This window comes from Hemicordylus capensis, chromosome 2 (genome assembly GCF_027244095.1).
Source record: "Hemicordylus capensis ecotype Gifberg chromosome 2, rHemCap1.1.pri, whole genome shotgun sequence".
Taxonomy (NCBI): Eukaryota; Metazoa; Chordata; class Lepidosauria; order Squamata; family Cordylidae; genus Hemicordylus; species Hemicordylus capensis.
In genome coordinates, this window is record NC_069658.1 from 379585631 (window position 1) to 379612894 (window position 27264).

Consider the following 27264-nt stretch of genomic DNA (forward strand, 5'->3'; position numbering starts at 1 on the left):
AGAGACAAACAAGATTTTCCTTTATTGATATATAGAGAGAAACTAAGAACAAAGAGCAGCTACTGTGACAGTTTGTACATCCCATCACCCAACCATCAGCTACTTCTATTCCCACCCAAATTCCAAAGAACATGAAGATACAGCTCTAGCCCCACAAAACCAATTAGAGTCCTTAATAGTACTCTATCATGAAGTCTGTTTGTGGATGCACAAAGGCCAAAAGGAAATTAAATTCAGGGCAAACGCGGAGACTGCAGGACACAGACAACTTGACTCTTCTTTTCACAAATAGATTGGTGGCGCTTCCTGCAAGCAGTGTTGCTCCATTTGTACTTGGCTTCTTTCTCTGCGATCATACAATGGAGAGGAAAGCCATCTTCGCCAATAAGCTGACTTGGTTTCGATGACTTCCAGGATCTGAAAGAGATAGGTAGCATTTGCTGTGACTTGGACTCTAACAGAGATCCAGAGTATGAGGCAAGTCGCAAAGCTGGGAAAGAACTCCGTGACCTGATTCTAAGAAACAGGAAATCTGCTGTATGAAGTAATTGAGCCTCATGTTGACAAAGGGCCTGGTGCTACTTTTGCAGAGCCATCACTGGCCAGATGCAACTTTAGCTGCAATAAACATTAAAGAACTGCCAACAGAACATGGATGACATTAATGAGCCCCTGGTGGTGCAGTGGTAAAACTGCCGCCCTGTAACCAGAAGGTTGCAAGTTCAATCCTGACCAGGGGCTCAAGGTTGACTCAGCCTTCCATCCTTCCGAGGTCGGTAAAATGAGTACCCAGAATGTTGGGGGCAATATGCTAAATCATTGTAAACTGCTTAGAGAGCTTCGGCTATAGAGCGGTATATAAATGTAAGTGCTATTGCTATTGCTATTAATACTGGCTATGGTGGCATCTACCACATTCTCTCTTCCCTGTCCTAGTTTGCTGCCATGTCAGCTACAGTAGTCAGTTATGGGCATACAGTTGGAAGACCCTGATCCTGAGCAACAGCTGAGACTTGGAACCAGGCAAATCCCTGCCACCACCACCAGCTGCCAGTATGCAGGCCTCAGCAGAGAAGGTGAGCCCCAGAACTTGAATCCTTGGAACCAGGGGCACAGACAGAGGGAAAGCAGAGGAGCAACTCCTTAACTAAATATTTTGAGGGACAGAATGACACTTGTGGAAGCAGGGGGGATGAAAAATAAGTTTGGGGGAGTTCAGTAAAATGAGGGGAAAACTTCTCAAATGCTTGGGTGGGATTTGCTCCCTTACTGGGGACAGACCCTCCCAAGCTTGACTCACCCAAGGACTAGGACATCAACATACTGAAAGCTTCTCACAAGTCAGTGCCCATTTGCTAAATGTGGATATAGGGGACACATCAGGGGTGGGGGAATGGCCGAGCACTAATGGCGCAGTGGCGAAGTAACTTGCCTAGGGAGCAAGAGGTTTCTGGTTCGAATCCCCGCTGGTATGTTTCCCAGACATACGGGAAACTCCTCCTGTATCCTACCAAAGACAACCACAGGGCTCTGTTGTCGCCAGGAGTCAACACTGACTCGATGGTACAAGTAGCATAATGCTTTCCTCCAGGACCATGGGCTGCCCCTTTCAGATCCTCACTTGGCAAAAGGGTGGAATCTGGAAGTGGTGCCCAGGAATCAGTTGGAGCTGGGACTTTGTTGGATCATTTGGCTCCCTTGGAGCTCACTGACGTTCTGCAGACCAGCCTCATCATAGGCCCGAGTGAGACCAGGTACCCTTCCAAATAGAGAGATAAAAGGTGGGAGATTCAGTGGGCTCTAGTGATTAATTCTATGCAGAGTCATTGTGGGCCATCTATTTAACAATATGTTGTATTAGAAGCTGCGTCAGGGAAGTGGAGTTTAGAGGAGGAACTGGAAGTGAAGGGGCAAAATGAACAGCTCAGAAGATTTAGAGAAAGAGCATGCAGTATCTGTGTTAGCTGCAGAAGAAGCTACAAATAAAGAGAAAGCGTTTACTTGAGCTTCAGCTAAGTATGGTGCAAAAGGACAGTGCTGCATGAAACATGGTGACAGCAGCAAGTGCTCAAGGAGGCCTAGGAAGAGAAGGAAGTTTAGGAAGAAAACTGAGGGGGTCCAAGGCCTCAGTGTGTCTGCAGTGCACTGAAAGCTGATGGGCACAGCTTGGCATAACCTATGCCATCTTCTATGTCTGCTGGATTGATAGTTAACCCAATACCCCTCCCAACATGAGTACTGTCAGTTTGCAGGAAAACTAGTTTCAAAACTTGTTGTCTCAACAGATTAGGATATCTCAACAGCTTCAGAGAAAGCAAGAGATAGAGAGGACATGTGCAAATGAGTAAGAGTAACAGCTCCGAGGCTTGATGTTAATTTGTAACTTTTTTGTAATAGGATTTCTAACTTTCATAATAGATGACTGATCTTATGGTCATGAAGGCAATGTTTAAACTATGTATAAATATCACCCTGAGGACAAAGATGATGCTTTGAGAAGGATCTCCTTCAGCCATTATTCTGCGCAGAATAGAACTTTGAATGCTCTCCACTCTTGTCATAAGAACATAAGAACAGCCCTGCTGGATCAGGCCCAAGGCCCATCTAGTCCAGCATCCTGTTTCACAGAGTGGCCCACCAGATGCCTCCGAGGAACCCACAGGCAGGAGTTGAGGGCATGCCCTCTCTCCTGCTGTTACTCCCCTGCAACTGGTACTCGGAGGCATCCTGCCTCTGAGGCTGGAGGTGGCCCACAGCCCTCCGACTAGTAGCCGTTGATAGACCTCTCCTCCATGAAGTTATCCAAACCCTTCTTAAAGCCATCCAGGTTGTTGGCTGCCACCACATCTTGTGGCAGAGAATTCCATAAGTGGATTATGCATTGTGTGAAAAAGTACTTCTGTTTGTTGGTCCTAGATTTTCCGGCAATCAATTTCATGGGATGACCCCTGGTTCTAGTGTTATGGGAGAGGGAGAAGAATTTCTCTCTATCCCCTTTCTCCACACCATGCATGATTTTATAGACCTCTATCATGTCTCCCCGCAGTCGTCTTTTTTCTAAACTAAAAAGCCCCAGGTGTTGTAGTCTTGCCTCATAAGGAAGGTGCTCTAGGCCCCACATCTTATTGTCATGTCTTATTTGGACTTTTCGGGCACACCAAGCAAAATACCACTTGGGCACAACAAAGCAACATGGAGGGTTTGAGCCTCCAAGTTCCCTGGATTTCAACACAAAGAGTTTGACACAGACATGGAAGTAGCAGTGGAAGCAAGAGTTTTATAGCTGCCCCCCCCCCCACACCCCTTATTTAGAATTAACTAAGATTTTATTCAGAAACAACTCCATTTTCTCCCTCTCGTTCCCCTCCCTTTTCCTTTCTAACTCCACCCCCTCACACTCTCTACAGGGTCCCCACTGGGAGAAACCTCTAAACAACAAACCATAGAAGATACTGGATAGAGTTTACCCTGTATGCTCACCATGGCAGATAAGAGGAGAAAACAAAGAGAATTATTTTACTTGGTGGTGGTGGTGGGGAGAAGGGCTGGGGAGTCAGTGCATCACTGCTTCCAGGAGACCCTGGGACATTAAAATAACTACTAGAAGTGTGTTTGATGCATAATGTGACCCACAGTAAAATGAGACTGGAGAGATATCAAGTTTCTTTTACTCAGAATCAGAAGGGAGAGGATGGGATTGGTGCCTAGATCACTGTGTTAAAAATGCTGGCATCCACATGCAATTTTGGAGAAAGAAAAGACTCCCTCATCAGGAACAAGATTGTGTGTAGCAAAAGGGAAACTCACACTGCCCTGCCAGAAAAGATGGTTAAGAGAGACTGACTTAACCCTCCGGGGAAATACCAGCCGGTAGGGATGTGCGGTAGGGATGTGCGAACCAGGAGGGGGTGGTTCAATTTTGGTTTTGCTCGAACCTCCCCCTGGTTCGGTTTGAATTTGAACCATTTTGAACTGGTTTGGACATCCAAAAATGGGTAAGGTGGTAGCTGGCACCCAGGGGTACCTGCCACCCAAACCCCAAAGCAATCGGACACTCGTACAATTTTTTATGAGTTTTTGAAAATTATTTTTATTTTTTTCTCATAGGTTATAATGGGACTGGAACCAGCCCATTATTCCTTATTGTGGAGCACCCATGGGTGCCAACAACCATGCAAACCCTGGAGCAGTCGGACACCCTATGATTTTTAATGAATATTTGAAATATTTTTAATTATTTTTCTCATAGGGTATAATGGGACCCAAACCAGCCCATATCCCCTATTTTGGAGCACCTAGGGGCACAAAAGTGGGGTGAATGGTTGACACCCAGGGGTGCCTACCACCCACAAAGTTCCAAGGCAATCGGACACTCCTCTGATTATTGGTGAATTTTAAAATTATTTTGGAATTCCTCATTGAAGATTGCAGCAAATGTATAGCTTCACGTCGGGGAGAAAGGGGTGTCCAAGAGCGGAGTGTGGTGGGTGGTAGTTCCCAAGGTGGGCAAGGAAGCTATCAGAATTATTTGAAAGGAATTGGGCAAAGGGCTGATTTTTAAGTGATTTTTGAAGTTTGTGTCTTTAAGGTTAGCAATGAGAGTGGATTCATGGTTTGTCATTGAAAATCTTATATGCTACCAAAGAATCTACACTCAGAACACTTCAGAAACAACAAAATCCAGTACCCCATGGGGGTGGTTGACACCCTCGCTCTGGGCCACCCCAGCACCCCCCCAGTGCAGTTATGGGGCTGCTGAAACCTCCATTCTTCCCTATGGAGAAAAACCTGAAAGCCACTTGTGGGGTGTTGGGATGGCCTAGAGTTAGTGGTGGCCTAGTGCACAGAGGGTCCCAACCACCCCCATGGGTGGAAATTATAGTAATTAATAGGGCAAACAATTATCTACTCCTGGGCACTCAGACAGCACAGGACATGTTGCTAATTACAGTGCAGCATCATAACATTCTCCTGGTTGCATAAGAACAGAAACAAGTAATTACAGTACACTACTAGCATTTTATCAGGCTATGAAGATGTATTTTGGGGCACTGGACTCTGAGGGAAGTTTGCATCTAGAAACAGACCCACAGGTGCAACCAGTGAGACAACCTAAACACAGGATTCCACTGGCTTTGATAGAGCCACTGAAGAAAGAATGGTCCATTTTTTAAAAATGGGCATAATTTTCACACTGGTGGAAACAAGCACAGACTAGATAAACAGCCTAGTAGTGGTGAGGAAGCCATCAGGTAAACTGAGAATGTGCATTGATCCAAAACCACTCAACAGAGCACTCAAAAGAAGTCACTACCCACTTCAAACAACTGGATGTTCTACTCGATGTGCACGGAACCGGTAGGGGCTGGTTCGACGGTGGCGGTGGGGTAACTTCAAAGGTGGGGTAGGGTGCACTTACTCCTCCCTCCGCTTTCCCCCCACCGGCGCGGGCTGGAAAACTGGTCTGGTGGGGCGGCAGCATACCTCCCTGCTGCCCTGTCTGCTCTTTGGACTGGAATTAGCTGGATGTAGCAAGCACATCTCAGCGCACACACCCAGTACTTCCAGTCCAAAGAGTGGACGGAGCAGCAGGGAGGTACGCTGCCACCCCGCCAGACCAGTTTTCCAGCCAACGCCAGCAGCGGGAAAGCGGAGGGAGGGGGTAAGTGCACCTTACCCCCCCTTGAAGTCACCCCACCTCCGCTGTCAAACTACTCATACTGGCTAGTGTTTGAACCTGTTCGGAGGCCCGTAAAATGCCTCCAAAAAGGTTCATGCATGTTCTTATTACCTAGAGCAAAAGTGTTTACTGTTTGTGATGTCAAGAATGGATTTTGGCATATGGTGTTATACGACCAATCTAGCTATCTGACAACATTCGTTACTCCTTCTGGCAGGTACCGTTGGCTGCCAATGGGAATCAGCCCTTCCCCAGAAGTCTTCCAGTGCAAATGGCCCAAGAAGGGCTAGCAGGCATCAAGATGGTGACTGATGATACTCTTGTCATAGAAGAAGAAGAGAGAGAAGAGGCAATAAGAGACTTTGATGCAAAACTAAAACATTCCCCTGACAGATGCCAGCAGAGGAATATTAAACTGAACTAGCCAACCCACATAGAGCATCTGTGTGCTCTTTGGGGCTGGCTGTTTCCCCCTCCCTCCTGCCCCACTCTCCCTCCCTCCCTCCTGTCCCACACTCTTGCCCCTATTCCCCTCCCTCCCGCCCCACTCTCTCTTGCCCCCTCTCCTCCCTCCCGCTCCACCCTCTCTTGCCCCCTCCCTCCCACCCCACTCTCTCTTGCCCCCTCCCCTCCCTCCCCCTACCCTCCTGCTCCAGTCTCTCCTGCCCTCCCTCCTCTCTCCTGCCCTCCCCCTTTCCCCCTGCCCCACTCTCTCTTGCCCTCCCCCACTCTCTCCTTCCCCTGCATTTTATTTTACCAGGTAGCGGGCAGCCAAAAAGTGCCCTGCCGCCTCCGCTCCTTCTCCCAGGCAGCGAACAGGGAAGTCCCGCCACCCAGTTAACTCCTACCCCAGCCTCCCACGGGTGCCTGGCTTCAGTGGCTGGTCCCGCTGCTGCCTGGCCGTGAGTCGCCTCTGCAGCCGGGCTCAGTGCCTCCGTGGCCTGGCCCGCCACTGGGCCGAGCGCTGCCTTTGCGGCCAGGCCCGCCGTGCTGAGTGCCGCCTCCATGACCCGCCGGGCCCGCTGCTGCTGCTTGCCAGCCTCTGCAGCCAGCATCTTTGAGGCCGGGTGCCTCTCTCCCCACCCCCACCTTCTGCCCCAGTATGTGTATGTGTGTGTGTGTATGTGTGTGTGTGTGTGTGTGTGTGTGTGTGTGTATACACACACACACACACACACACACACACACAGACAAAATATAGCTGAGAAAAAACAGTGATACCTTATATTGGGCATTTACTGACCTCAGAAAGCCTTTGACCAGCTCCTAGAAAGGGTGAGAGCCATTAGGGAAATGTGCCAGCCAGGGGCATAACTACCATTAGGCAAGGGGAGGCAGTCATCTTGGGGCCCCACTGCCTCAAGGGCCCCCCCAGAGGCACATCACATGACTCCCCACCCACCCATGTTGCACCCCCTATGAATTATGTTGAGTCTCTTGGAGATCAGCAGGAGCAGAGAGTAAAGAAACTAGATTCAATGTGAACTAGATATTCACCATATTCATAATGGGGATGTGAGTGCACTATAAATTGTGAAGTGTGTGTGTGTGTGTGTGTGTCTGTGTGTGTGTGTGTGTGTGTGTGTATCAGCGAGGGGCCCATTTTAAAATCTTGTCTCTGGGCCCCCTCCAACCTTGCTATGCCCCTGGTGCCAGCTGCAGGATATCAAGGAAGTACAGCAGCTTATTGGAATGGCCAACTACCTGTCCAAATTCTGCCCACAGCTCTCAGATGCGTGCGAGCCTCTAATATACAAGAATGCTACCTGGGAATGGACTCAGGATCAGCAGGAGGCATTCAGAAGGATTAAATAACTCATTAGCACAGCCTCCACACTGAAATACTAGAACTCAACTGAGACATTGACGCTGCACAATGATGCCTCGGAAGGTGATTTGGGAGCAGTCCTAATGCAGAAGCAGCAACCCATAGCTTTTGCCAGCAGAATACGAAGACAACAGATATTTATATACTGTTTTTCAACAAAAGTTCCTAAAGCAGGAACTTTTATAGTTCCTGGGACTCATTGGCCACAAATCCTAGAAAGCAGAACCATGATAGACACTGAAAGGCAATATCAATCTATCAATCTTTATTACTGACACAGACCAGCATAAAGTATAAGGGTGATTACAAGTTAAAATGAGAGCAGGTAAAAGTGATTACATGTAAAATAGTTCATAATAATACTAAAAGGACCAAGAATACTAAAAATAGTTGAAAAAAAGATCACACCTAAGAAATAGTAAAAATAGTCTATGCAGTCAAAAAATGCATAAAAATCTTTAAGGGGAGGGCATAAAGTTGTATGAAAGTTAAAAGGCGAGTAATTGCAAGGCCTGCCCAGACAGGGGCGTAACTAGGGAAAATGGCGCCTAGGGCAAGCGCTGAAATTGTCCCCCCCCCATGTCCATTTCCAACACATGCCCCCAAGAACCAGGCATAGTTCAGACTTTAATTAAAAGGAACCAACTATTAAATTTGGGAGTGGGAAAGAAGAAGAAGTATGAAAAAAATCTAGTTTTTAAGCTGAACACACACCAGCGCACAACACACTGGCCCATTAATAATAAATACCAATTACTGCTTAGGGCATCATTAATTAACAGCAGTTACAGTAATTAAACATTTTTTATGATGAGGAATGATGAGGAAAATAGGTCTTAAAACCCTTCGACAGCAAACAGCAAGAGAAAGGGTTAGAAACGGTTTGATTTGGATTTGGCGGAGGGGGTTGCGGTGAAGCGTGCACACAGAAGCACTAAGTCTAAGTGGGAGTAATAATAACTACTTTTCAAACAGACTATATGAAAGAATTGAAAATAATCCTTTGCCTATTTTAAGGTTTTCATTTTTACTCTGTTTTATGTTGCTGTAAACCGCCCAGAGATTGAAGTTTGGATAAGTATACAAATTTGATAGATAGATAGATAGATAGATAGAAATAATATTGACATTCTCTCATGCACCCCATGATAATTTAAGCCATCATGATAATGCTGGAACAAGAAAACAATTCTGAATATACAGTAACAAAGAGAGAGAACTGCTACCTTTCCACTCCTCAAAACCCTAGAATTACACATGAAGACCAAATAAGATGTCCCATCAATCACAATCAGTAGCCCATGATCAACTGAACACTTGCAAGTAACTTGCACTTACTTTATCAAACTTTTAGTTCAGAATGCTTTTAAGTTTTATGAATAGTTATTTTAAGTTGTTTTACATGATATAATCTTTTAATTGTTGCTTGTATTTTTAGCCTATAACCAGCCCAGAGATTTTTATATGGGGCAGTATATGTAAATGTGAAACACAAAAACACAAAGCAAGTCTCTTAAACAGAAAGACAGATTGGAGTCTTATTAAGCCAGTTTGGGAGGGGGGGAAACATCCCAAATATCTGAGCTAATCTCCAAGATCTGACACATACCAGAGATTATGGGCAGTAGGGCAAAGAGAGTGCCAAAACTACCTTTTTGAGATCACACTCCAGGGAAGTTTGTCTCGTAACTTTCACAGTGAAGAAAGTTGCTCTAGCTGCCTCTCTATTGTGTGCAGCTGTAAAAGGTACAGGAGGCCCCCCAGAAAGCAGGCGCCCACCCGCGTGCTCTGGAGAGCTACTCCCACAAATGCTTCTCCCTGCCCCAAGCAGAACCTACTTGGCTGCCAAGATGCTCCGCTGTGAGGTGGAGCGTCTCAACACAAACACACACCTCACTACAGGAGGGACTAGAGATCGGAGAGCGCCACCGTCGCCATCGGCAGCCTTTTTTGCGTGGCGATGACTCTTTTGTTGCTTTTGCTGCATATAGCTGCGCAAGCAGAGAGCCCGGTTCTTCCGTGGCTCCCTCTCAACCTGGGGGTAAAACAGCCTTGGGAGAGGAGGAGGCGTCCAACTTCTCCCATAATTTGACATGTGAGAGGGAGTCAAATGCTGCCTTGAGATTGATAAAAGTGGCATAAAGAGAGGTCACCCTGCAGGAGGAGTATTTCCTGATAAGATGCTGTAGAACCAGGCACTGATCGATAGTGGAGCACTCTTCCCTGAAGCCCGCTTGTTCCTCAGCAAGATGATTTTCCTGTTCCATCCCTAAATTTCCCATATAGGTGTCTCACAAAGCTTGTGATGGTATTGAGCAAGCTGATGGGTCTGTAGTTGGAGAAGTCATCCTTCTTGCCCTTTTAAAATGACCTCTAACCCCAAGCCATGGGAATTTGGCCATTCATGTCAATATAAGTGAAGAGCGATGCCAGGATAGGGGCCCACCAATCCAGATTATTTTTAACAGCCTCCGGTGAAATGAGGTCCTCACCTGGAGCCTTCCCTGGTCTTAACTGGGTGACTAGACTGTGGATCTCTGAGATTGACACCAGAGCCCAAGGTGGAGTATTCTCAATGGTGCAGAGGGAACTTCTACAAGCAGCTGCAGGGTCTTTTTATAGGTTGTGAAAGTATTTCTCCCAGATCCCTGGGTGAATATGACAGTCCAAATGATTTGCACCATATGTGAGAGAGTGCTTTGTAAGCTGCCAGAACATGGCAGAGTCTGAAAGGCAATATGCGCAGATCAAAAAGGAGTTATTGGCAGTATTATTTGGCCTAGAACATATCCAGCACTTAACATTTGTGAATGTATAGATCTGAAACCACAGAGAGTGGGTGTACAATCTGATCACAAACTCAGGAGAGTTCAGCGCATGATGGTGAAGCTCCAGACCTATGATGCAACGGTGACTGATTGCCCAGGAAATTCCCTGCAAGTGGCAGACACTCTAAGCAGAGCATACTGTATCTCCCTGATGTTAATACTGATAGATCAACAGAACAGGAGATAGATTCTATCAACATGACACAAGGCCTTCCTATCACAAAACATAGCCTCCATACAACTGTATGGAGCAAGCTGGTGTATTACAAGTTGTCAAACAAATAATTCTAGCAGGTTAGCCTCAACACAAGTCACAATTCCCTCAGGAAGTGGTTCCATACTATCAGTGCAGGGATGAATTATGTGTACAGGATGGTATCCTGTACAAGGGAGACAGAACAGGTGATTCCTTCTGCTCTGAAGCTGGACATCACAAAATGGCTCCATGCCTTTCACATGGGCATTGAAGCATGCTTGAGGCGAGCAAGACAGTGCATCTACTGGCCACAAATGAATGACCACTTGAGAGAGTCCATGGAACAATGTGAAATATGCAAGGAATATTTCACGAAACAACAAAAGGAGACACTACATCCCCATGATATTCCATCCAGGCCTTGGGGAAAGGTAGGAACTGGTTTATTTAACCTCAACAACAGGAATTATGTGATCACGATAGACTATTACTCCAAAGTTTGGAAAATAGATTATCTGGAAGACACTCAAGCCAAAATTGTCATTAGAAAGCTAAAGGCTCATTCTGTGAGATATGGCATACTTAACATTCTCATCTCTGATATTGGGTCACAATATACCTTCACAGACTTTAAATGGTTTGTTGTACAGTAGGAAATCCAGCATAAAACCTCTTCTCCTGGCTACCAAAGTAATGCAAAAGCAGAATCTGCAGTAAAGACAGGCAAAAGATTTCTGCTTAAGGCTATTAAGGCAGCAGGTGACCCATACCTGGCTCTTTTAGATCATCGCAATATACCATCTCACGGTATGGACAGTAGCCCAGCCCAATGACTAATGTGACACAAAACCAGGTCACTACTCCCTGTGAGAGATTTGTTGTTACAACCTGGGGCATCAAAGTGCACACGAATGAAGCTAGAAAAACAGGCGTCTCGCTCCCAACAAGTCATGAGATATAATACACGAGCCAAAGTCTTCTCTCCACTGTGCAGAGGCAACACAGTCTGGGTACAACCCATAGGGACACATGCAAAAAACTGGGAAAAGGCCATTGTGCTGGGTCTTGTTGGCCACAGATCCTATAAAGTAGTCACAAGCAGAGGTCAACAACTCAGACAATGTCGCCAACAGCTACACAGTACTGGCAAAGAGACAGCACACTTTCTGGAAACATATCCAGACACTCATCAAGACAGTTTTGACAACTTGTCCATCAGCAGGAGTTGGGAACCTGCCAAGGATCCAGATACACAAGTGATATCTGGTGCACTAGATAATGAACACCACCACAAGGAAATGCTTGGAACACTTACTGTTGGAGATGCAAGTTCCAGAAGGCATTGACTCTCTGCACCTGCAAATCCTATTGACCACTAGGGCCCTTAGGAGTAGAGATAGCAAGTTACGGGACATTATCTATCCATCTCTGTGTCTCTGCTCTGAGCCCCCATATGTTAGACTGATAGTTTCAGGTTTCATTCTCTCACCTGAGACACAGACTTCTGTCCTCTTCCTCCTTTCCCTATACCTTATTCAGCCAGCAGCAGGATATAGGCTCTATCAAGTTTGTATTTCCTAAAGAAACCTCTTTACTTTTGATTTTAACGCCATGTCTTCAGATACTCTTAATTAGCAGAGCTCCTCTCACCTGTGCACAATCCACTGCAGTTGTGGTAGATAAGTAATCTAAACCTCCAGTACCTACAATACACCCACCTACCCACACACATGAGATGTGGAAGGCTAGAATGACCACCAGCATATCTAAAGGACTATGAGACCTAATGAACATAACAGACCAGCAGTAAAGGCTAGGTCTTTTCTGTAGGCTAAGTGCTGGTAACCTCAGGCCTCATGTGTTTGTCTGTTCTTTTATTATTTTAAATTGTTGAAAGGAAAGATGTAACAATATGTTGTATTCGAATAATGAAGAAGTGGTGGAGTTTAGAGGAGGAACAGGAAGTGAAGGGGCGGAGTAGTTCAGTAGAATGAGAAAGAGTATGCAGTAGCTGTATTAGTTACAGAGGTATTCTATATATAAAGATAAAGAGTTTACTTATCTTCAGTTGTTTCTTTGAGTCTGAAGTATGGAGCAAGGGGACACCACTGAATGAAACAACCTACATACACTGCAATGCCTCCTGCAGTTTGCCCACAGTTCTCTATCCACACATTATGAACGATTGTGGTCATTGTTCCTCTAAGTCAGCAATTTCAAATAATCCTCCTGAATAGCCACTGTCATGCACATACTCTCCACTCCCTTGGACCACCTTCTACCTGGAATTTTCCCGCCTTTGGATTAAAGGTCCTGTCCCCCAGATGTGTGTGTAGTAGTTTCCCAGGAACTGTCTTTGCAGCTGCTGTCGTGGGAGTCCAGTGGCGCAAGCTTCCTGCTACTACTCCCAGAGTCCATCTGGCTCAATATCCACTGTATAATCAAACCCTTTCCCCACAAAGCTGAATCGCAGGGCTGCTGAACTGCAAGTTGGAACACTGGACCACAGGGTCCAGAACTGCTGAGCTAAAAGGAAATCACTAGCCTTTCAGGGGAGTGCTGTGGATCTGCATTAGGCGGCCCTGGACACACTTGGAAACCAGAGTCCTTGGGTAACTCTCTTTGTTGACTTGCTACAGGACCATCACTGCACCTATCAAAGCTCCTAGACTCCAGACTGGAACCCTAGAAAAGACCGTGAGGCTGGGTCATTCCCTATGTGGGCTTGCTGTGGGCTAACCCCTGCACCTGACTGCCTGGGAACCTCAGTGCTATCCGTTGCTAACTGTAGGTCACATATAGTGCCACCAACTATGCTGATTGTTGATGTTCTAAGCTGATGGTTTTAAATGATTGTTTTTGTTTTGTTGTGCACCGCCCAGAGCTTTCGGATGGGGGAAGTATAAAAATGTAATAAGTAAGTAAGTAGTCAAGCAAGCAAGCATCCTGCTGCCTTTCCATGTCTTCACTTTGGCAAAATCTTTGCAAGGACCCCAACCCTCCTAATGGGAAGTCCTTCCCTTTTGGCATCGTACATGTTCTTTACTCTCTGTCTCCCCCCAACTTCTTTTGCTCACATTCAACAACTGCCAGCCCAAGCCTTCGCTCCTCCTCCCTCCTAATCTAGTCCCTGGGAGCTGTCTTCTCTCCAAGGGCAACTGCAACAGGATCAAGGTCACCAAATACCACTATTTGCATTGTGCCCCTGGCTTTATTAATATCATTATTACTAAAGTTTATTTCTTTGTTTCAAAAGCCTTGTTTTTGAGTTTCTTGCTCCTCAGGGGCACCCTTGCTGGACTGCCCTGAACACTCTTGGAAACCAGAATCCTTGAGTAGCTCTCTTTGTTTACTTGCCACAGGACTATCCCTGCACCTGACTATCCGAGAGCCCCTAGACTCCAAACTGGAACCTTGGGGAGACCATGAGTTACTCTAACATTGGCATTTGCTTGTGTCCAGTCTATGGTCCATTTGTTATGAGCACTTGCAAATTCGGTTTTGAACTAAATCCCCCCAAGTTGGTCTGAGAGCATAGATTCACATGTAGGTCGTGTACACATGTGAGAGCAAGTGTGGTAACAGGCGAGGGTGCTGCCATCACACACACACACACACACACACACACACACACACACACACACACACACACACACACTCTCTCTCTCTCTCAGCAGTATGGCCTGAGCACCTGTCTGTATATGCCTGCTGCTGCTTGGCAGCCTGGCCTGAGCCCCACACCTGCACAGAATGGGGAGCGGGGTGAAATCCTGTCTGCCTCAAGCAGAAAATATGATGAATGAGTCCTGATGGCCCCAAAAGTTCTTCTTAATCCAAGTAGAGAATAACTTCAGTCCTCTCCCCATGCTTCCTTCCCTCCCATATAATGCCAACTCCACTCCTTGCCACATACACTACACACACTTTGCATGATGCCTCAGTGGTGGCAGATTGGAGGAAGGTCTCTCTCCCTGACCTCCAATGCCTGGCTTGTTACTATGCCTGTGTGCTGGGCAACAGGAATGCTTGGAAGTCATTTCCCCACTATTAAGGATAAATGTTCTAACTTGGTTTTTTTTAATTAAAAGGAGGCAGGGTATAAATACTATAAATAAATAACCTTTTCAAAAGAGGAAGGCTTGAGGAGGCAAGGGAAGAAAAGCACGGGAGCTAATGCTTAAAACCTTTGAAACTCAGCCTCAATGTGTTATGACAGGGTAGAGGACAAACCATTAAAGAATGCTACTTACGTGTAGGAAAGATTGGTGGCATCCACCCATATCCACTCTTCCTTAGCTTCTATGTAACTCAAGCCAAGCCAGACGTCACTAGTGGAATTCATTTTATAAATCAAAATTTTCTAAGGCAAAATGAAAACAGGATGAAAACCTTACTTTGAGAAGGTCCCAAACTCTGAAGTGCTGTCATGAGGTCTGCATCACACAGCTTTCAGTATAGGGGTTAATAAATGATGTGCCTCATTATTACCAAGAGTGTTCCCCCCAGAGAAGAAAAGCCAGACAAAAAACCTCAAGTAAGGTTTATTGAAAAGGGACACTATATGGGTTCACAAGAGGGAATATCTTAATTTAGTGGAGTGTAACTGAATATGCTTCTCAGATTTTCTTTACAAACAGCTTTTGTAACCAGATTAGCCATAACAAAAACTATCCTGATTTGTAGCTAATGGAGAATAAATGCTTCTTATTAGAAATACTGAAGATTTTTTCTACTTTGTTTCAAGTGGATGAAAATGGCTGACTTTATGTTAGAAAAAGTGAAATACATACAAAATGACAGTACACCCACCCCTTTGCACCTGCTGTTATGGGAGAAAGGAGAAGACACCCTCTTCAAAGGGAGGGGGAAGTCATCTGGTGGGACTTGGTGGTGTCAGAAGATGCCCCATTCTATCTATCTATCTAATTCTCTAAGGTGTACCTGTGGCTAATCCCATGAGTGGCAGTTCTCGCGAGAGTTCGCAAGCAGAAGCATCGTGGTGACTGGGCAGTGGAAATTCCTTAGGGAGGAGGAGCCTGTGAGAGCAGAAGCACCATGGTGACTGGGCAGTGGGGATTCCATATGCAGATCGGGAAGAGGAGCCTGTGATGGCTAAGGACAGTTGGAATGCAACTATTACTGGTTGGAAGATGTTCTTGATTGTAGAGGAGAGGTTATATGTATATGTACATGTACATGTATATGTACATGTACGTAGTGGGCAGGGGTCTGCGAAGAGAGGGGTTGTGAGGGAGGAAAGAGCCCCGAGGAGAGAGGAGAGAGAGTATGTGTAAATAACATCCTGGCAAGAGAGGAGTTCCTTAAACATCAGTTTCAGCATTTCCACTTCTTATATGAAAGAATCAGAAAAGACTCACCTGTTCTTTTTCATTGTTGATCACTATTAAATCTGCATGAAGGTCTTTGCAGGCACTTCTTGTGTTACCCCACGTATCCTTTTTGTGGGGAAAATAGTAGCATTTGTCATCGAACTTCTGCCAATCATCTGGGCATGCTGAAAAGCCTGCAATATATGAAGTCAGGAAATCATGCAGTGCAGAGTGAATGCATCCTAAAATATTCCATTGCCCATAGGAAGTTTTCATGACTGACCCCAGATACTGCAATAGTTGGACCCTCATCAAAGGAAGGGTTTGGAGGTCCTTTTGCCTTAGCCACAGTGTATTAAGCAAAGGTCACCCCTGGCAGCCTCCCCCATTATTAGACTGGCACCTAGATTATTGTTGGACCAGCACTGAAGCTCTTTCAGATTAATTCAGATTCAGATGAATTTCAGGGCTGATACATGCGATATTTTGATGTGTGACTTAACATGGATTTGAGTACCTGTCAACTTTAGAAAATTTAACAAGGGAAGATTTAGGTTCCAGTCCTAACACCTGTAGGGTGTCCAGTCCTTTTCTCTACTCCAAAGTCAAGACAGACATTTTAATATTAGCATTTAGATATATCCTATTTCTGATGTTACCCAACATGTGAATGTGATGCATGGAAACCTTACATGAAGTTACAGGCACAGTTAATCTCTCCATGTAAACAGGGACCATAAAAGTAAAGAACTTAAGAACAGCCCTGCTGGATCAGGCCCGAGGCCTATCTAGTCCAGCATCCTGTTTCACACAGTGGCCCACCAGATGCCTCTGAAAAGTCCACAGGCAAGAACTGATGGCATGCCCTCTCACTTGCTGTTGCTCCCCTGTAACTGGTATTTAGAAGCATCTTGCCTCTGAGGCTGGAGGTGACTTACAGCCATCAAGACTAGTAGCCACTGATAGACCTGTCTTCCATGAATTTGTCTAAGCCCCTTTTAAAGACATCCAGGCTAGTGGCCATCACCACATCCCATGGCAGAGAATTCCATTATGCACGGTGTGTGTGTGTGGGGGGGACCACTTCCTTTTGTCCATCCTGAATTTCCTGGTCTTCAGTTTCATGTGATGACCCCTGGTTCTAGTGTTCTGAGAGAGGGAGAAAAATTTATCTCTGTCCACTCTCTCTACTCCATGCATAATTTTATACACCTCCATCATGTCCCCCTGTAGTCGCCTCTTTTCCAAACTAAAAAGCCCCAGATGCTGTAGCTAGCCTCATAAGGAAGGTGCTCCAGGTCCCTGATAATCTTGATTGTCCTCTTCTGCACTTTTTCTAGTTTTACAGTGTCCTTCTTAAGATATGGTGACCAGAACTGCACACAGTACTCCAGCTGTGGCCACACCATAGATTTGTATAAGGGCATTATAATATTAGCATTTTTATTTTCAATCCCCTTCCTAATGATCCCTAGCATGGAATTTGCCTTTTTCACAGCTGCCACACACTGAGTCAACACTTTTAATGAGCTGTCCACCCTGACCCCAAGATCTGTCTCCTGGTCAGTCATTGATACCAGATACTATGGCACTAGATAAAGAGCCAGCGTGGTATAGTGGTTAGAGTGCTGGACTAGGACCGGGGAGACCAGAGTTCAAATCCCCATTCAGCCATGATACTTGCTGGGTGACTCTGGGCCAGTCACTTCTCTCTCAGCCTAACCTACTTCACAGAGTTGTTGTGAAAGAGAAACTCAAGTATGTAGTGCACCGCTCTGGGCTCCTTGGAAGAAGAGAGGGATATGAATGTAATAAAATAAATAAAAAATAAATAAATAGATACTATGTCAACTGGATCACCTTTATACACATCAGCATATGTGTGAAGTTGGGGTTTTTTGCCGCAATATGCATCAGTTTACACTTGTTTACATCGAACCACATTTGCTATTTTGTTGCCCACTCACCTAGTGTGGAGAAGTCCTTTTGGAGCTCCTCACAATCTGTTTTGGATTTCACTATCCTAAATGGTTTCATGTCATCTGAAAATTTTGCCACTTTGCTGCTTACCCTGATTTCTAGATAATTTATGAACAAGGAGCACTGGTTCCAGTACAGATCTCTGGGGAAACCTATTTCTTACTTCCCTTCATTGTGAAAACTATCCATTTATTCCTACCCTCTGTTTCCTGTCCTCCATCCAATTACCAGTCCACACATGAACCTGTCCACTTATCCCATGACTGCTAAGTTTACTCAAGAGCCTTTGGTGTGGAACTTTGTCAAAAGCTTTTTGGAAGTCCAAGTATACTATGCAGGGGTGGAGTGAATGGGTGCAAAGAACCCTGGCCACTGCTAATCAGGGGCTGCACCTGGCGCCCCAGCCACACCCCGTGTCAGACACAGTTGGTGCAGCTCCGCTCGCAAATGTGGCTGCGCAGCCCATTTGGGAGCAAATACCAGCCAGCACCACGTTCACAGCATGGCCAGGAATGTTCTCCCTGCCTTTAAAGGCAGGGAGAGCAGCTACCGGCCATGCTGAGAATGTAGCACTGGCCAATATTCGCTTCCAAATGGGATGCGCGGCCCCGTTTGGGAGCGAAGCCACACCCCCTGCATCTGACAGAGCACCTGGCATCAGACACAGGGTGTGGGGGCCGCTGTGGCGGGAGGAACACGGGCTGCTGGCTGGCTTCCCCCGACACTGATACTATGTCAACTGGATCACCTTTAACTGCATGCCTGTTGACACTCTCAAAGAACTCCACAAGGTTAGTGAGGCAAGACTTGCCCTTGCAGAAGCCTTGCTGGTTCTCCTTCAGCAAGGCCTGAGACATTCTTCTGTATGTTTAACCATTTTGTCCTTAAGTATGCTTTCCATCCATTTACCTGGCACAGACATTAAGCTAACCAGCCTGTAATTTCCCAGGTCCCCCTGGAGCTCTTTTTGAAAATCAGAGTTACATTAGCTACTCTCCAGGCCTCTGATACAGAACCTGATTGTAGGGACAAAGTACAATTCCACATTTGAGTTCCTTCAGATTCCAGGATATGCTCAGCTATGAAGCAGAAGCATTTAACGAAACAACCATTGGGCAAGTTATTAGCAATAATTTGTTCTCAGTTACAGCTATCAGAGCACAAACTACACATTGCATCAATTGTGAAGAATGGATATGTACTATGATATGCCATTTACCCCTTTTACAAGGACTCTCGCATAAGATATATTTCCCCTCTATTGCAGAGGTAACCAGACAGATTGGAGGTGTTCTATACCAAGCTATTGCTCTCTGATACAAATCAAACCATAACCTGCATGGTAGCTAAATTTTGTGTAAAGGAGTGAAAATACTACAGCTATACCGTCATGATGCAGTTGGCTGTAATATTAAGTATTTATTGTTTTAATCTCTGTATTTGATCTTTGTTCGAAATAAACCTTGACTTGACTTGATATGCCATTTGTGCTTCAAAAATGGTAAGTGGTAATCAGGCAAAGGTTTAAGTCTCAGATTTGCACTTACATTTGAGACAAGCCATCAGAATGCCAGCTGCTGCCATTATCAGGGAAAAGATCAGCGAAACAAAGATGACGACGACGAGGCATTCTCTGCCAAAACATCTCCATTTATCAACCTTAGATCCAATCAAAGCTGCAAATAACAAAGAACAAGTACAGAAGTTACAGCAGGACCAGAAGAGTCCAGGAGCAGAATTACTGAGAAAGCAGACATATAACCATCCATATGTAAGAGAGAGGAGTGCTTGTAACAAGGTTGTCTAACTGAGGAAGATAGCATAACTAGGCAAAGTGCAGAGAAACACAAGTTGGTGTTCTGCATGACCCATAATGAAACAACCAATAGGTGGATACCTGAATAAATATGGGTGAACAAACTAAAGCTGAACTAAATATGTTGTGCAGCTAAGTCAGTGCTTTAGTGTTATTACAATATAATATTCTTGATCCTTTTCCTGTGAAAGTTAACAATACAACGGGGATTTTGAAAAGGAGGTATTTCTCAATTCTAGTCTGTACTACCAGCTTTTCACAGAAATATGCTAAGGGATAGAAAGTGACAACTGAGAGCATGTAGAATCTCAGGAAAAGAAATTAATTTTCTATTCCTTACCTTTCTTCTAGAATTGTGAAGTCTGATAAAAGAAGTTGGAGAGGTGGAAAGAGCTACGATATATTGCACTGTTCTCAGTTCTATTTAATCTCATAGCCTGCCCCATTCCCTATTGTGAAAAGGATTTTAGGATGAGACCAGATAGATGTTTGATGAAACATTCCATGCACTGTCTAAAACAACTCCCCTCTTCTGGCTGCTCTACTGATAGCATCCAAACAAACCTTATCACAAGCTGCAACAGCAGATCTGAGAAAGGACACTTCCTTCCTCCCCAGTTGTCCCCAGCAGGGTCTCATTTCAAAGAAAGAGAAAAATTATGAAGATCATACATTAAAACTCAGATTATTTAACATTTCCACTGCTAGTGATTTCAGAAACATCTAGCAAGCACATTCAGTCAACTGCATTTATTGGTCCATCCTCCATTGGCCCACCCAGGGCACTGGATCTGAATCTCTTTGACATTTTTGGTGAATTCCTGAAATCATGGCTGCACCAAAGGCCTTGATGCAGACCAGGATCCTGGAGTACCAGGTGCTGCACAGATGAAACACCTTCCCAAGGAGCCTCAACCTTAGGCACTGTAGACTAGGGTGAAAATAAATTACTGAAGAAGACAGGGAACAAGTCCTAAATGACTTGGTAATAGAGGGAGGAAAGCTGGTCTTGCGGTAGCAAGCATGAATTGCCCCCTCTGCTAAGCAGGATCTGCCCTTGTTTGCATTTAAATAGGAGAGGAGACTACATGTGTGAGCACGTTAAGATATTCCCCTTAGTCGGTGGGGCCACTCTGGGAAGAACATCTGTATGCAGAAGGTTCCAAGTTCCCTCCACAGCATCTCCAAGATAGGGCTGAGAGAGATTCCTGCCTGCAACCTTGAAGAAGCCGCTGACAGTCTGTGTAGACAAAACTGAGCTAGATGGACCAATGGTCTGACTTGGTATAGGGCAGCTTCCTATATTCCTCTGACTTCCAGTACTGTTGCACATCAGCCCCACATCCTGGCTGCTGCTTCCTTAGCTAGGAAGCATTCCAAATGCTTGGACTAGCAGAAGTTTAAATGCTAGCAAAGGTGCCCATGAGTTGTCCAAGATGCTCTTTCTGTTAACAGTCATGGTGTGCCCAAGCAAAATCACTTTGGTTTAACCCTTTCAGGGATTGCATCCAAATCCAAGTATCATTTGGATTTGGGTCCAAATCCATTTCCCTTGACTCGGGGATTCTGGAATTCATAATGTGCAGACCACCTATCTTGCAAAATCTAGTTTTTGTTAGAAACACTTATTTAATAATTCATTAGGATGAAATTTTAAAAAGAGACAGTCATCTCCATGGCCAGTCATCATTTTTAACGCTGGGAGGCATCATCTGCTGATGAAGAACAGCACCTGTTCATTATTCATCTGTTGAAGAAAAAAAAGCTCAGATTCCACTTAAGACCCCAAAGTGGTGATTACAGCTGATAATAAGCTTGTTCACAAGACTGCTGTGCTGGCATGGCAGGAGAAGTGCCCAATCTGGGTAGGAGAGCTAGACGTGCTCCCGGTTTTTGTCTGTGTACTTGCAAATAAGGTAGAAGGCTGGGAGAATGATGGATACTTACCTGTGGCCTATCTCCAGACAATTTGTGTACACTAAACAGGGAGAAGGCCAAAGAACTGATTGTACAATGTTTTTAAATCTAGAAGAGAAATTTAATTTGAGCCAAATTCCTACCTTTTACAGGACCCTAACTGAGACTGATGGGAGAGCAATGGCACCCTACCTTCACACTTTGACATACCCAAAATATTGTTGGGCTTTCTCAAAGGCAAGATTTAATGCCCTTTCCTCAGCACTTCTTGAGGGCACATAGAGTAAAATCCCCATTGTATGTCATCTGTGTCCTTGTGGCATGGAAGAAATGGAATCAATAACACGTGTGCTTTTATACGGTAGATATTATTCCGATGTGCAACACAATTTGATTTTGCCCTTTCAACTGGAATTCCCAGGTCACTCTGACAACTTTTATGTAACATTGTTTTTAGCAGACTAAAGGTATCAGGTCACTTATAATGTTGCTAAGTTTGCTTTTTAGCCTCTAGATTGTGGCCATCTCTGGCAGCAGTTTGATTAGTTTTGGTGTATCTCCTATTATTATGTTCCTTCTTGCTGGCTTCTGGCTGTAATAAAGGAATTCATTCATTCCCTCCTATCTCCGTAAAAAGTTAGGAAAGGAATCTGGGTAGGGCATGCTTATCTTACACAGCTGCTGCCTCACACACCATCATTATTCCCATCTCCTACCTTAATGTTCTCAAGTAAACACACAATTGTAAATCACGTGTTCACAAATTCTAGTCTCCTACTCAGGCTGGGCGTTTCTGCTATCCTGCTGATGGCCATGTGAAGAAGCCTAATGTGTCTCTAAGACTACAACAAAAGCAAATGGACATCCCCTAAATAATGTCAATATAAAGCCACATTTTGAGCGAATATCATTTCAGTTAAAGATGGTTGCTTCTGATATTGCATACGGCTTTAAGCATATTCACCAGTTTTTCAAAACGCTTTAGAAATGGAAGGGGGGGGGGAAATATTCATCTGTGAAAATACATTGAACTTTTCACCTGGCTCTGTTTTCACTCCTATCTCTGGAAGTTTCCTCATCCGCATGTCAGGAAATTTGATGGACTCGTATTCCTGCTCATCATTCTCATACCCCTGGTCAGAAGCCACTGATTCTAGAGGCAGAAAAGATTTTTCAAAATACAAAGAAGTATTTGCAGAGCTACCGTGACCTGCAAGACAGAGATCTAGCAACACATTCCCAAGTCTGCAGTACACAAACGTTTACTTGTGCTTGGTTTTTTAATAAAACAGCCACAGGTTTCTCCAATCTAAATCATACTGGGGGCAGAGGATGAAATCCCCTCCTGTCCTGATATGCACTGGTGCTCCCCTGGCTGCTATTTTGCATTTAAAAAGAAAAGAAAAGAAAAGAAAAGAAAAGAAAAGAAAAGAAAAGAAAAGAAAGGTCAAAAGCACGATTCATGTCATATCAAGTTTGGTCTCTCATAGAACATTTCCAAGAAAGGAAAATCTAATCTGAACATAGATAATTAATGATGATGTTCACATCCATGTATCTTTTGCTGCATGTAAATACAAGTGCATAGCTGTCACACATGATGATCAACCTATGATCTTTTCCTTTTGAGCAAGATAACATGTGAAGTAGGGATGTGCACAAACCAAGGTTTGTCTCCAAACCAGTGCGGACAAGGTCCAAACTGGTTCAGCGCCGCAGGAAGGGGAGTAGAGAGCAGGGGCTTTAAAAACGAGACCAGGTCCTTACCTGCTCTCCGCCGCTGCATGCAGCTCCCTGCTGAAGTGGCACTCATCCCAAGAACCCATGTGTGGCACCAGCATGCACATGGCATCTGCTCATGCATGGGCATCATGATGTTGCTGACCACACAAATGGTGCCCAGCACGGCGCGTGGGTTTTTGGACAAGTGCTGCCGCTGCAGGAAGCTGCAAGTGGTGGCAGCAAGCAGGTAAGGACCTGGTCTCCTCTCCCCTCCCCGCAGAGCCGAACCACTGCATCGTAGAATCCAGAGGAAAGAGTTTTGGCACACAAGGACAAGGCAGTGGAGTAGAATAAGGAACATTAATGGTTTAATGAAAATAGATATTATTTATCGAGAGGCAAGTGCAGACTGCTTCCAATGCTCTTGCTGCTGGTTGTTTGTTAGCCCTGTCTCTGTTCCAGGATGGGACTAAAAGTAACTAGAACACCATTCAAAAGCTGGCCTGGATCAAGGAATGGATTAGCCAAAAGCACCACATGCACAAACCTTGGTTCATGCACATCTCTAATGTGAAGCAGTTCTCAGGAGCCAATTCTATGCTGTATGCTTGCTGTCAAACTGTGGCAAACTGTCAATGTGATACCAGGCAGATTATTAGCTGCTTTCACATACTTCTGTCTGTTGATACTATATTCAGTTTGGCATTCGTTTGCTGAATGGTTAATAAATATGCAAACATCTTAGACAGGTGTTGGACACCGATATTTCTTTATCAGGTTTTTTTGTACTGTTTTTATTATTGCTGCTTCAATTGTTTTATTATTTCAGTTTTGTTATTTCAATGGTTTTAATAGTTTTTCAATTTAGTTTAAATATGTCTTAGCAGAAGACAACTCATAAATGCTGGGCAAAGGCAGCCCAAGGCCTTTGCATGCCTGAAGTGAGGCACCAAATGACACCTTACCTCACCACGCTTTAGGCTCTAAGGGGGCAGGAGTTGCTACTAACCGTCTCCCTCCTCACCCCACACCCTTTACAAAACCTGCCATGGTTGGACTGGAAGCTCCTGACCAAACTCTTGCAGGCCTAGGAAGGAGCATCAGGGCAAATAATGCCATACACTGGGGTGGTGCTCACTGTTCCCCTGTGCCACTGGAGGCAACTGCCTCATGGAGTCTCACGGAAGGTCCAGCACTGATGATGGCAACCAACATTTAGGTTACCTATGCAATCATGTGCTGTGATGTAGTGGAGCCAGAGTGGTCTGGCGCAGGGCTGTGGCACCTCTCCAGCCACAGGAGCGGGGCTCCAGCACTTCTCGCAGCACCCCCTATGCTCCCTCCACCCCACAACCTGCCAAGCAGAACATCCGGAGTCCCAGCCAGCATGATTCAGGCAGCACCTTGTGGCTTTATTAAACTGCTGCAACTGGCACAGCTGCTCCGTAGCCTTGGGGCTACAGGATATGAACAGAGATCTGAACTCTGGTCTGTCTGGCCCTAATCTAGCACTCAGGATTTTCACTGTAGGTGGCACTTCTAGGGCTCAGGTGCATAGGTTTCCAGCTGTACTATTTCTAAATGCTAGCTTGTAGCTTTAAATAATAGCAAAACTAACAGACTATATGGTTTGTGCCTTTTTCTACCATTGTACTTTTCCAATCTTGTCCTTCACTTCTCCTTGAGATGTTTATTTTCATTCCTAGATGATAAAAACTCTGGGAATTCAGGTTATAACTTTCCTGTCTTCTTTGGTCCATGTTAGCTAAAATATCCCTTTTCTGCTAAATGTGTCTTTTAAGAGAAGGCGTATATGCTCCCCTGGGGCAGACATGGGGGAGGGTGGAGCAGAACCTTTGCCTAACCCCAAACATTTATATATACATATATATTCTTATTTTATCCATAATCTTCTTGTGACAGAACTCGCAAACATTATTGCATTTATGCAATAAGTGGGGTGGGTGTGGCTGGTGTGTGTGTGGTTATGTCAGCTGTCATGGAGAGGTGGCAGCTGACATAACCACTTACCATTGTAGTTGCAAATTCACTTATTCATAAGTGAATTTGCAACTACACCACTGAATTCCTTTAGTGCAGGAACTAAGTAATGTTGTACCTGAAGCAGGCTTCCAAATGTTTGCCCTCACCTCCACCCTGGGCTCTGCCAGCACCACACAAATTCAAAGGGCCATCCCACCTACTTGGAGATGGCACATGTGTAATAGATACAAAAGTATACAAGTTGTTTTAGTATGAACTAATCTGCCTACTTTCCTTTCACTATCCCTACAACTGTACTAAATTTGGTCCGAATCGGTTAGGCAGTTGACAAGTTAGTTCACTTGCACGTCAAACGTTCATGCGTCTGCCATCATGAATTGGTGTGGATGTCATCATCACAAACTATCAATTTGAGGTGTCCCTATGTGTCGCTACAACTGTACCATATTTGGTCCAAATCAGTTCCCACTTACACCTCAAATGTTCACATTTCTGCCATCTTGAACCAGGGTGGACAACATCATTACAAATTACACCCTTGAGCAGTCCCTATAGCTGTAGCAAATTTGGTTCAAATCGGTTAGGCAGTTCACAAGTTAGCCCAATTGCACCTCAAATGTTCACGCATCTGCCATCTAGGATTGGGGTGGATGACATCCTCACAAACTGCACAACTGAACCATCCCTGTGTGTCACTACAGCTGTAGAAAAGTTGCTTCAAATCAGTTAGGCGGTTCACAAATTAGACCACTCGCACCTCAAACGCTTACACATCCGCCATCTTGAATCCGGGTGGATGTCGTCCTCACAAACTACACTACTGAGGTGCCCTACTGTACCCAATTTGGTTCAGATTGGTTACACACACACAGAGAGAGAATGCCAGGTGATCTCATAAGTCTACTGGGAAGTAGGCTAAAACTGGAAGTTATCCCTGGATTGAACACTGTGGGGAGTGACTGAACCAAGAATAGTAAAGAATCTTCCAAGTTCTGCTCCAGCAGTCTGTTGCTTTTGCTTTATTCTGCACTGCAGTGAAAAGAAAAACCCTGCTGGTTGCTGCTTTCCAGTAAGCAGAACTTAGAAAAGGTTGCCTGTTCTGGGTTCTCTATTTTCTTTCTGTCAGGCATATTCAATAGTTCAAAGCTCTAGACGTATTGTGCAAGATCTCTTCCCCCCCCACACACCCTTTTTATTGGCCATCTTAAGAACAAACGTATTCCCACCCACCCCGCAAAGCACAGAGCATTATTTTAATAATGGTAAATATATTACATCGCTTAGGGACAAATTGTGCGTCCTGGTCCAGGTTGCATTTGGACTAGTGCCTCATTACCCCAGACTCATCATAGCACTGGTGCCTTCTGCTCTGCCAAGGAAATCCATACATCAAGATGGCAATCACTGAGGGGGGAAATGCTCTTTGAATGTGATAGTTGATATACATGTCAAAATGCCTGTGTTGGTTGCTTAAAAGTCTAGAGGAAAACAATTGGCATGTTAATCACATTGTAGAAATGCTGCATGGAGAGATGTGACTGCCAGCCTGAGAGCTGTGGCTGCATGACACAGTGGGTGGGGTGCAGAACTGCAGTTTGAAATAAGGTGCCTTACCTACATAGAATTCTCATCCAGCCCCCCCCCCCCACACACACACATATTGTTATGTGGACACAACACCTTGTAGCAGATCCAGAACCAACCCACCCTTTGAGGATTTCCCACCCTCCCACCATTACCTGTTCTTGCAAGTGCTGAATGCACCCCCCAGATGTGGGACAATTCCTCTTCAACAATGTCACTTTTGCATCCTTCATTCTGGTATTCAGCTTCATTCTGGTAGTCATCATCCATGGCAAGGAGAGGCTGCTTTTATGATAGTTCTTGGGACATACACCAACCAGGAATGATATGCTTGACCTTCCTGTCATCACCAGTTTCTCTTCTATCTAGAAGGTCACAA

The 27264-nt window shown here is 45.0% G+C and overlaps 1 protein-coding gene across 1 annotated transcript; it reads right to left on the reverse strand.

Annotated features, from left to right (window-relative positions):
* Positions 1-27244, reverse strand: LOC128346595 (C-type lectin lectoxin-Phi1-like). The gene is made up of 6 exons (XM_053300042.1): positions 27041-27244; positions 22615-22728; positions 19390-19518; positions 15911-16056; positions 14783-14892; positions 1-417 (listed from the first exon to the last, which is right to left on the reverse strand). The coding sequence occupies exons 1-6, from the start codon at positions 27153-27155 to the stop codon at positions 234-236; spliced, it is 798 nt and encodes a 265-aa protein (XP_053156017.1). The 5' UTR covers positions 27156-27244; the 3' UTR covers positions 1-233.
* Between the last annotated feature and the right edge of the window lie 20 nt (positions 27245-27264).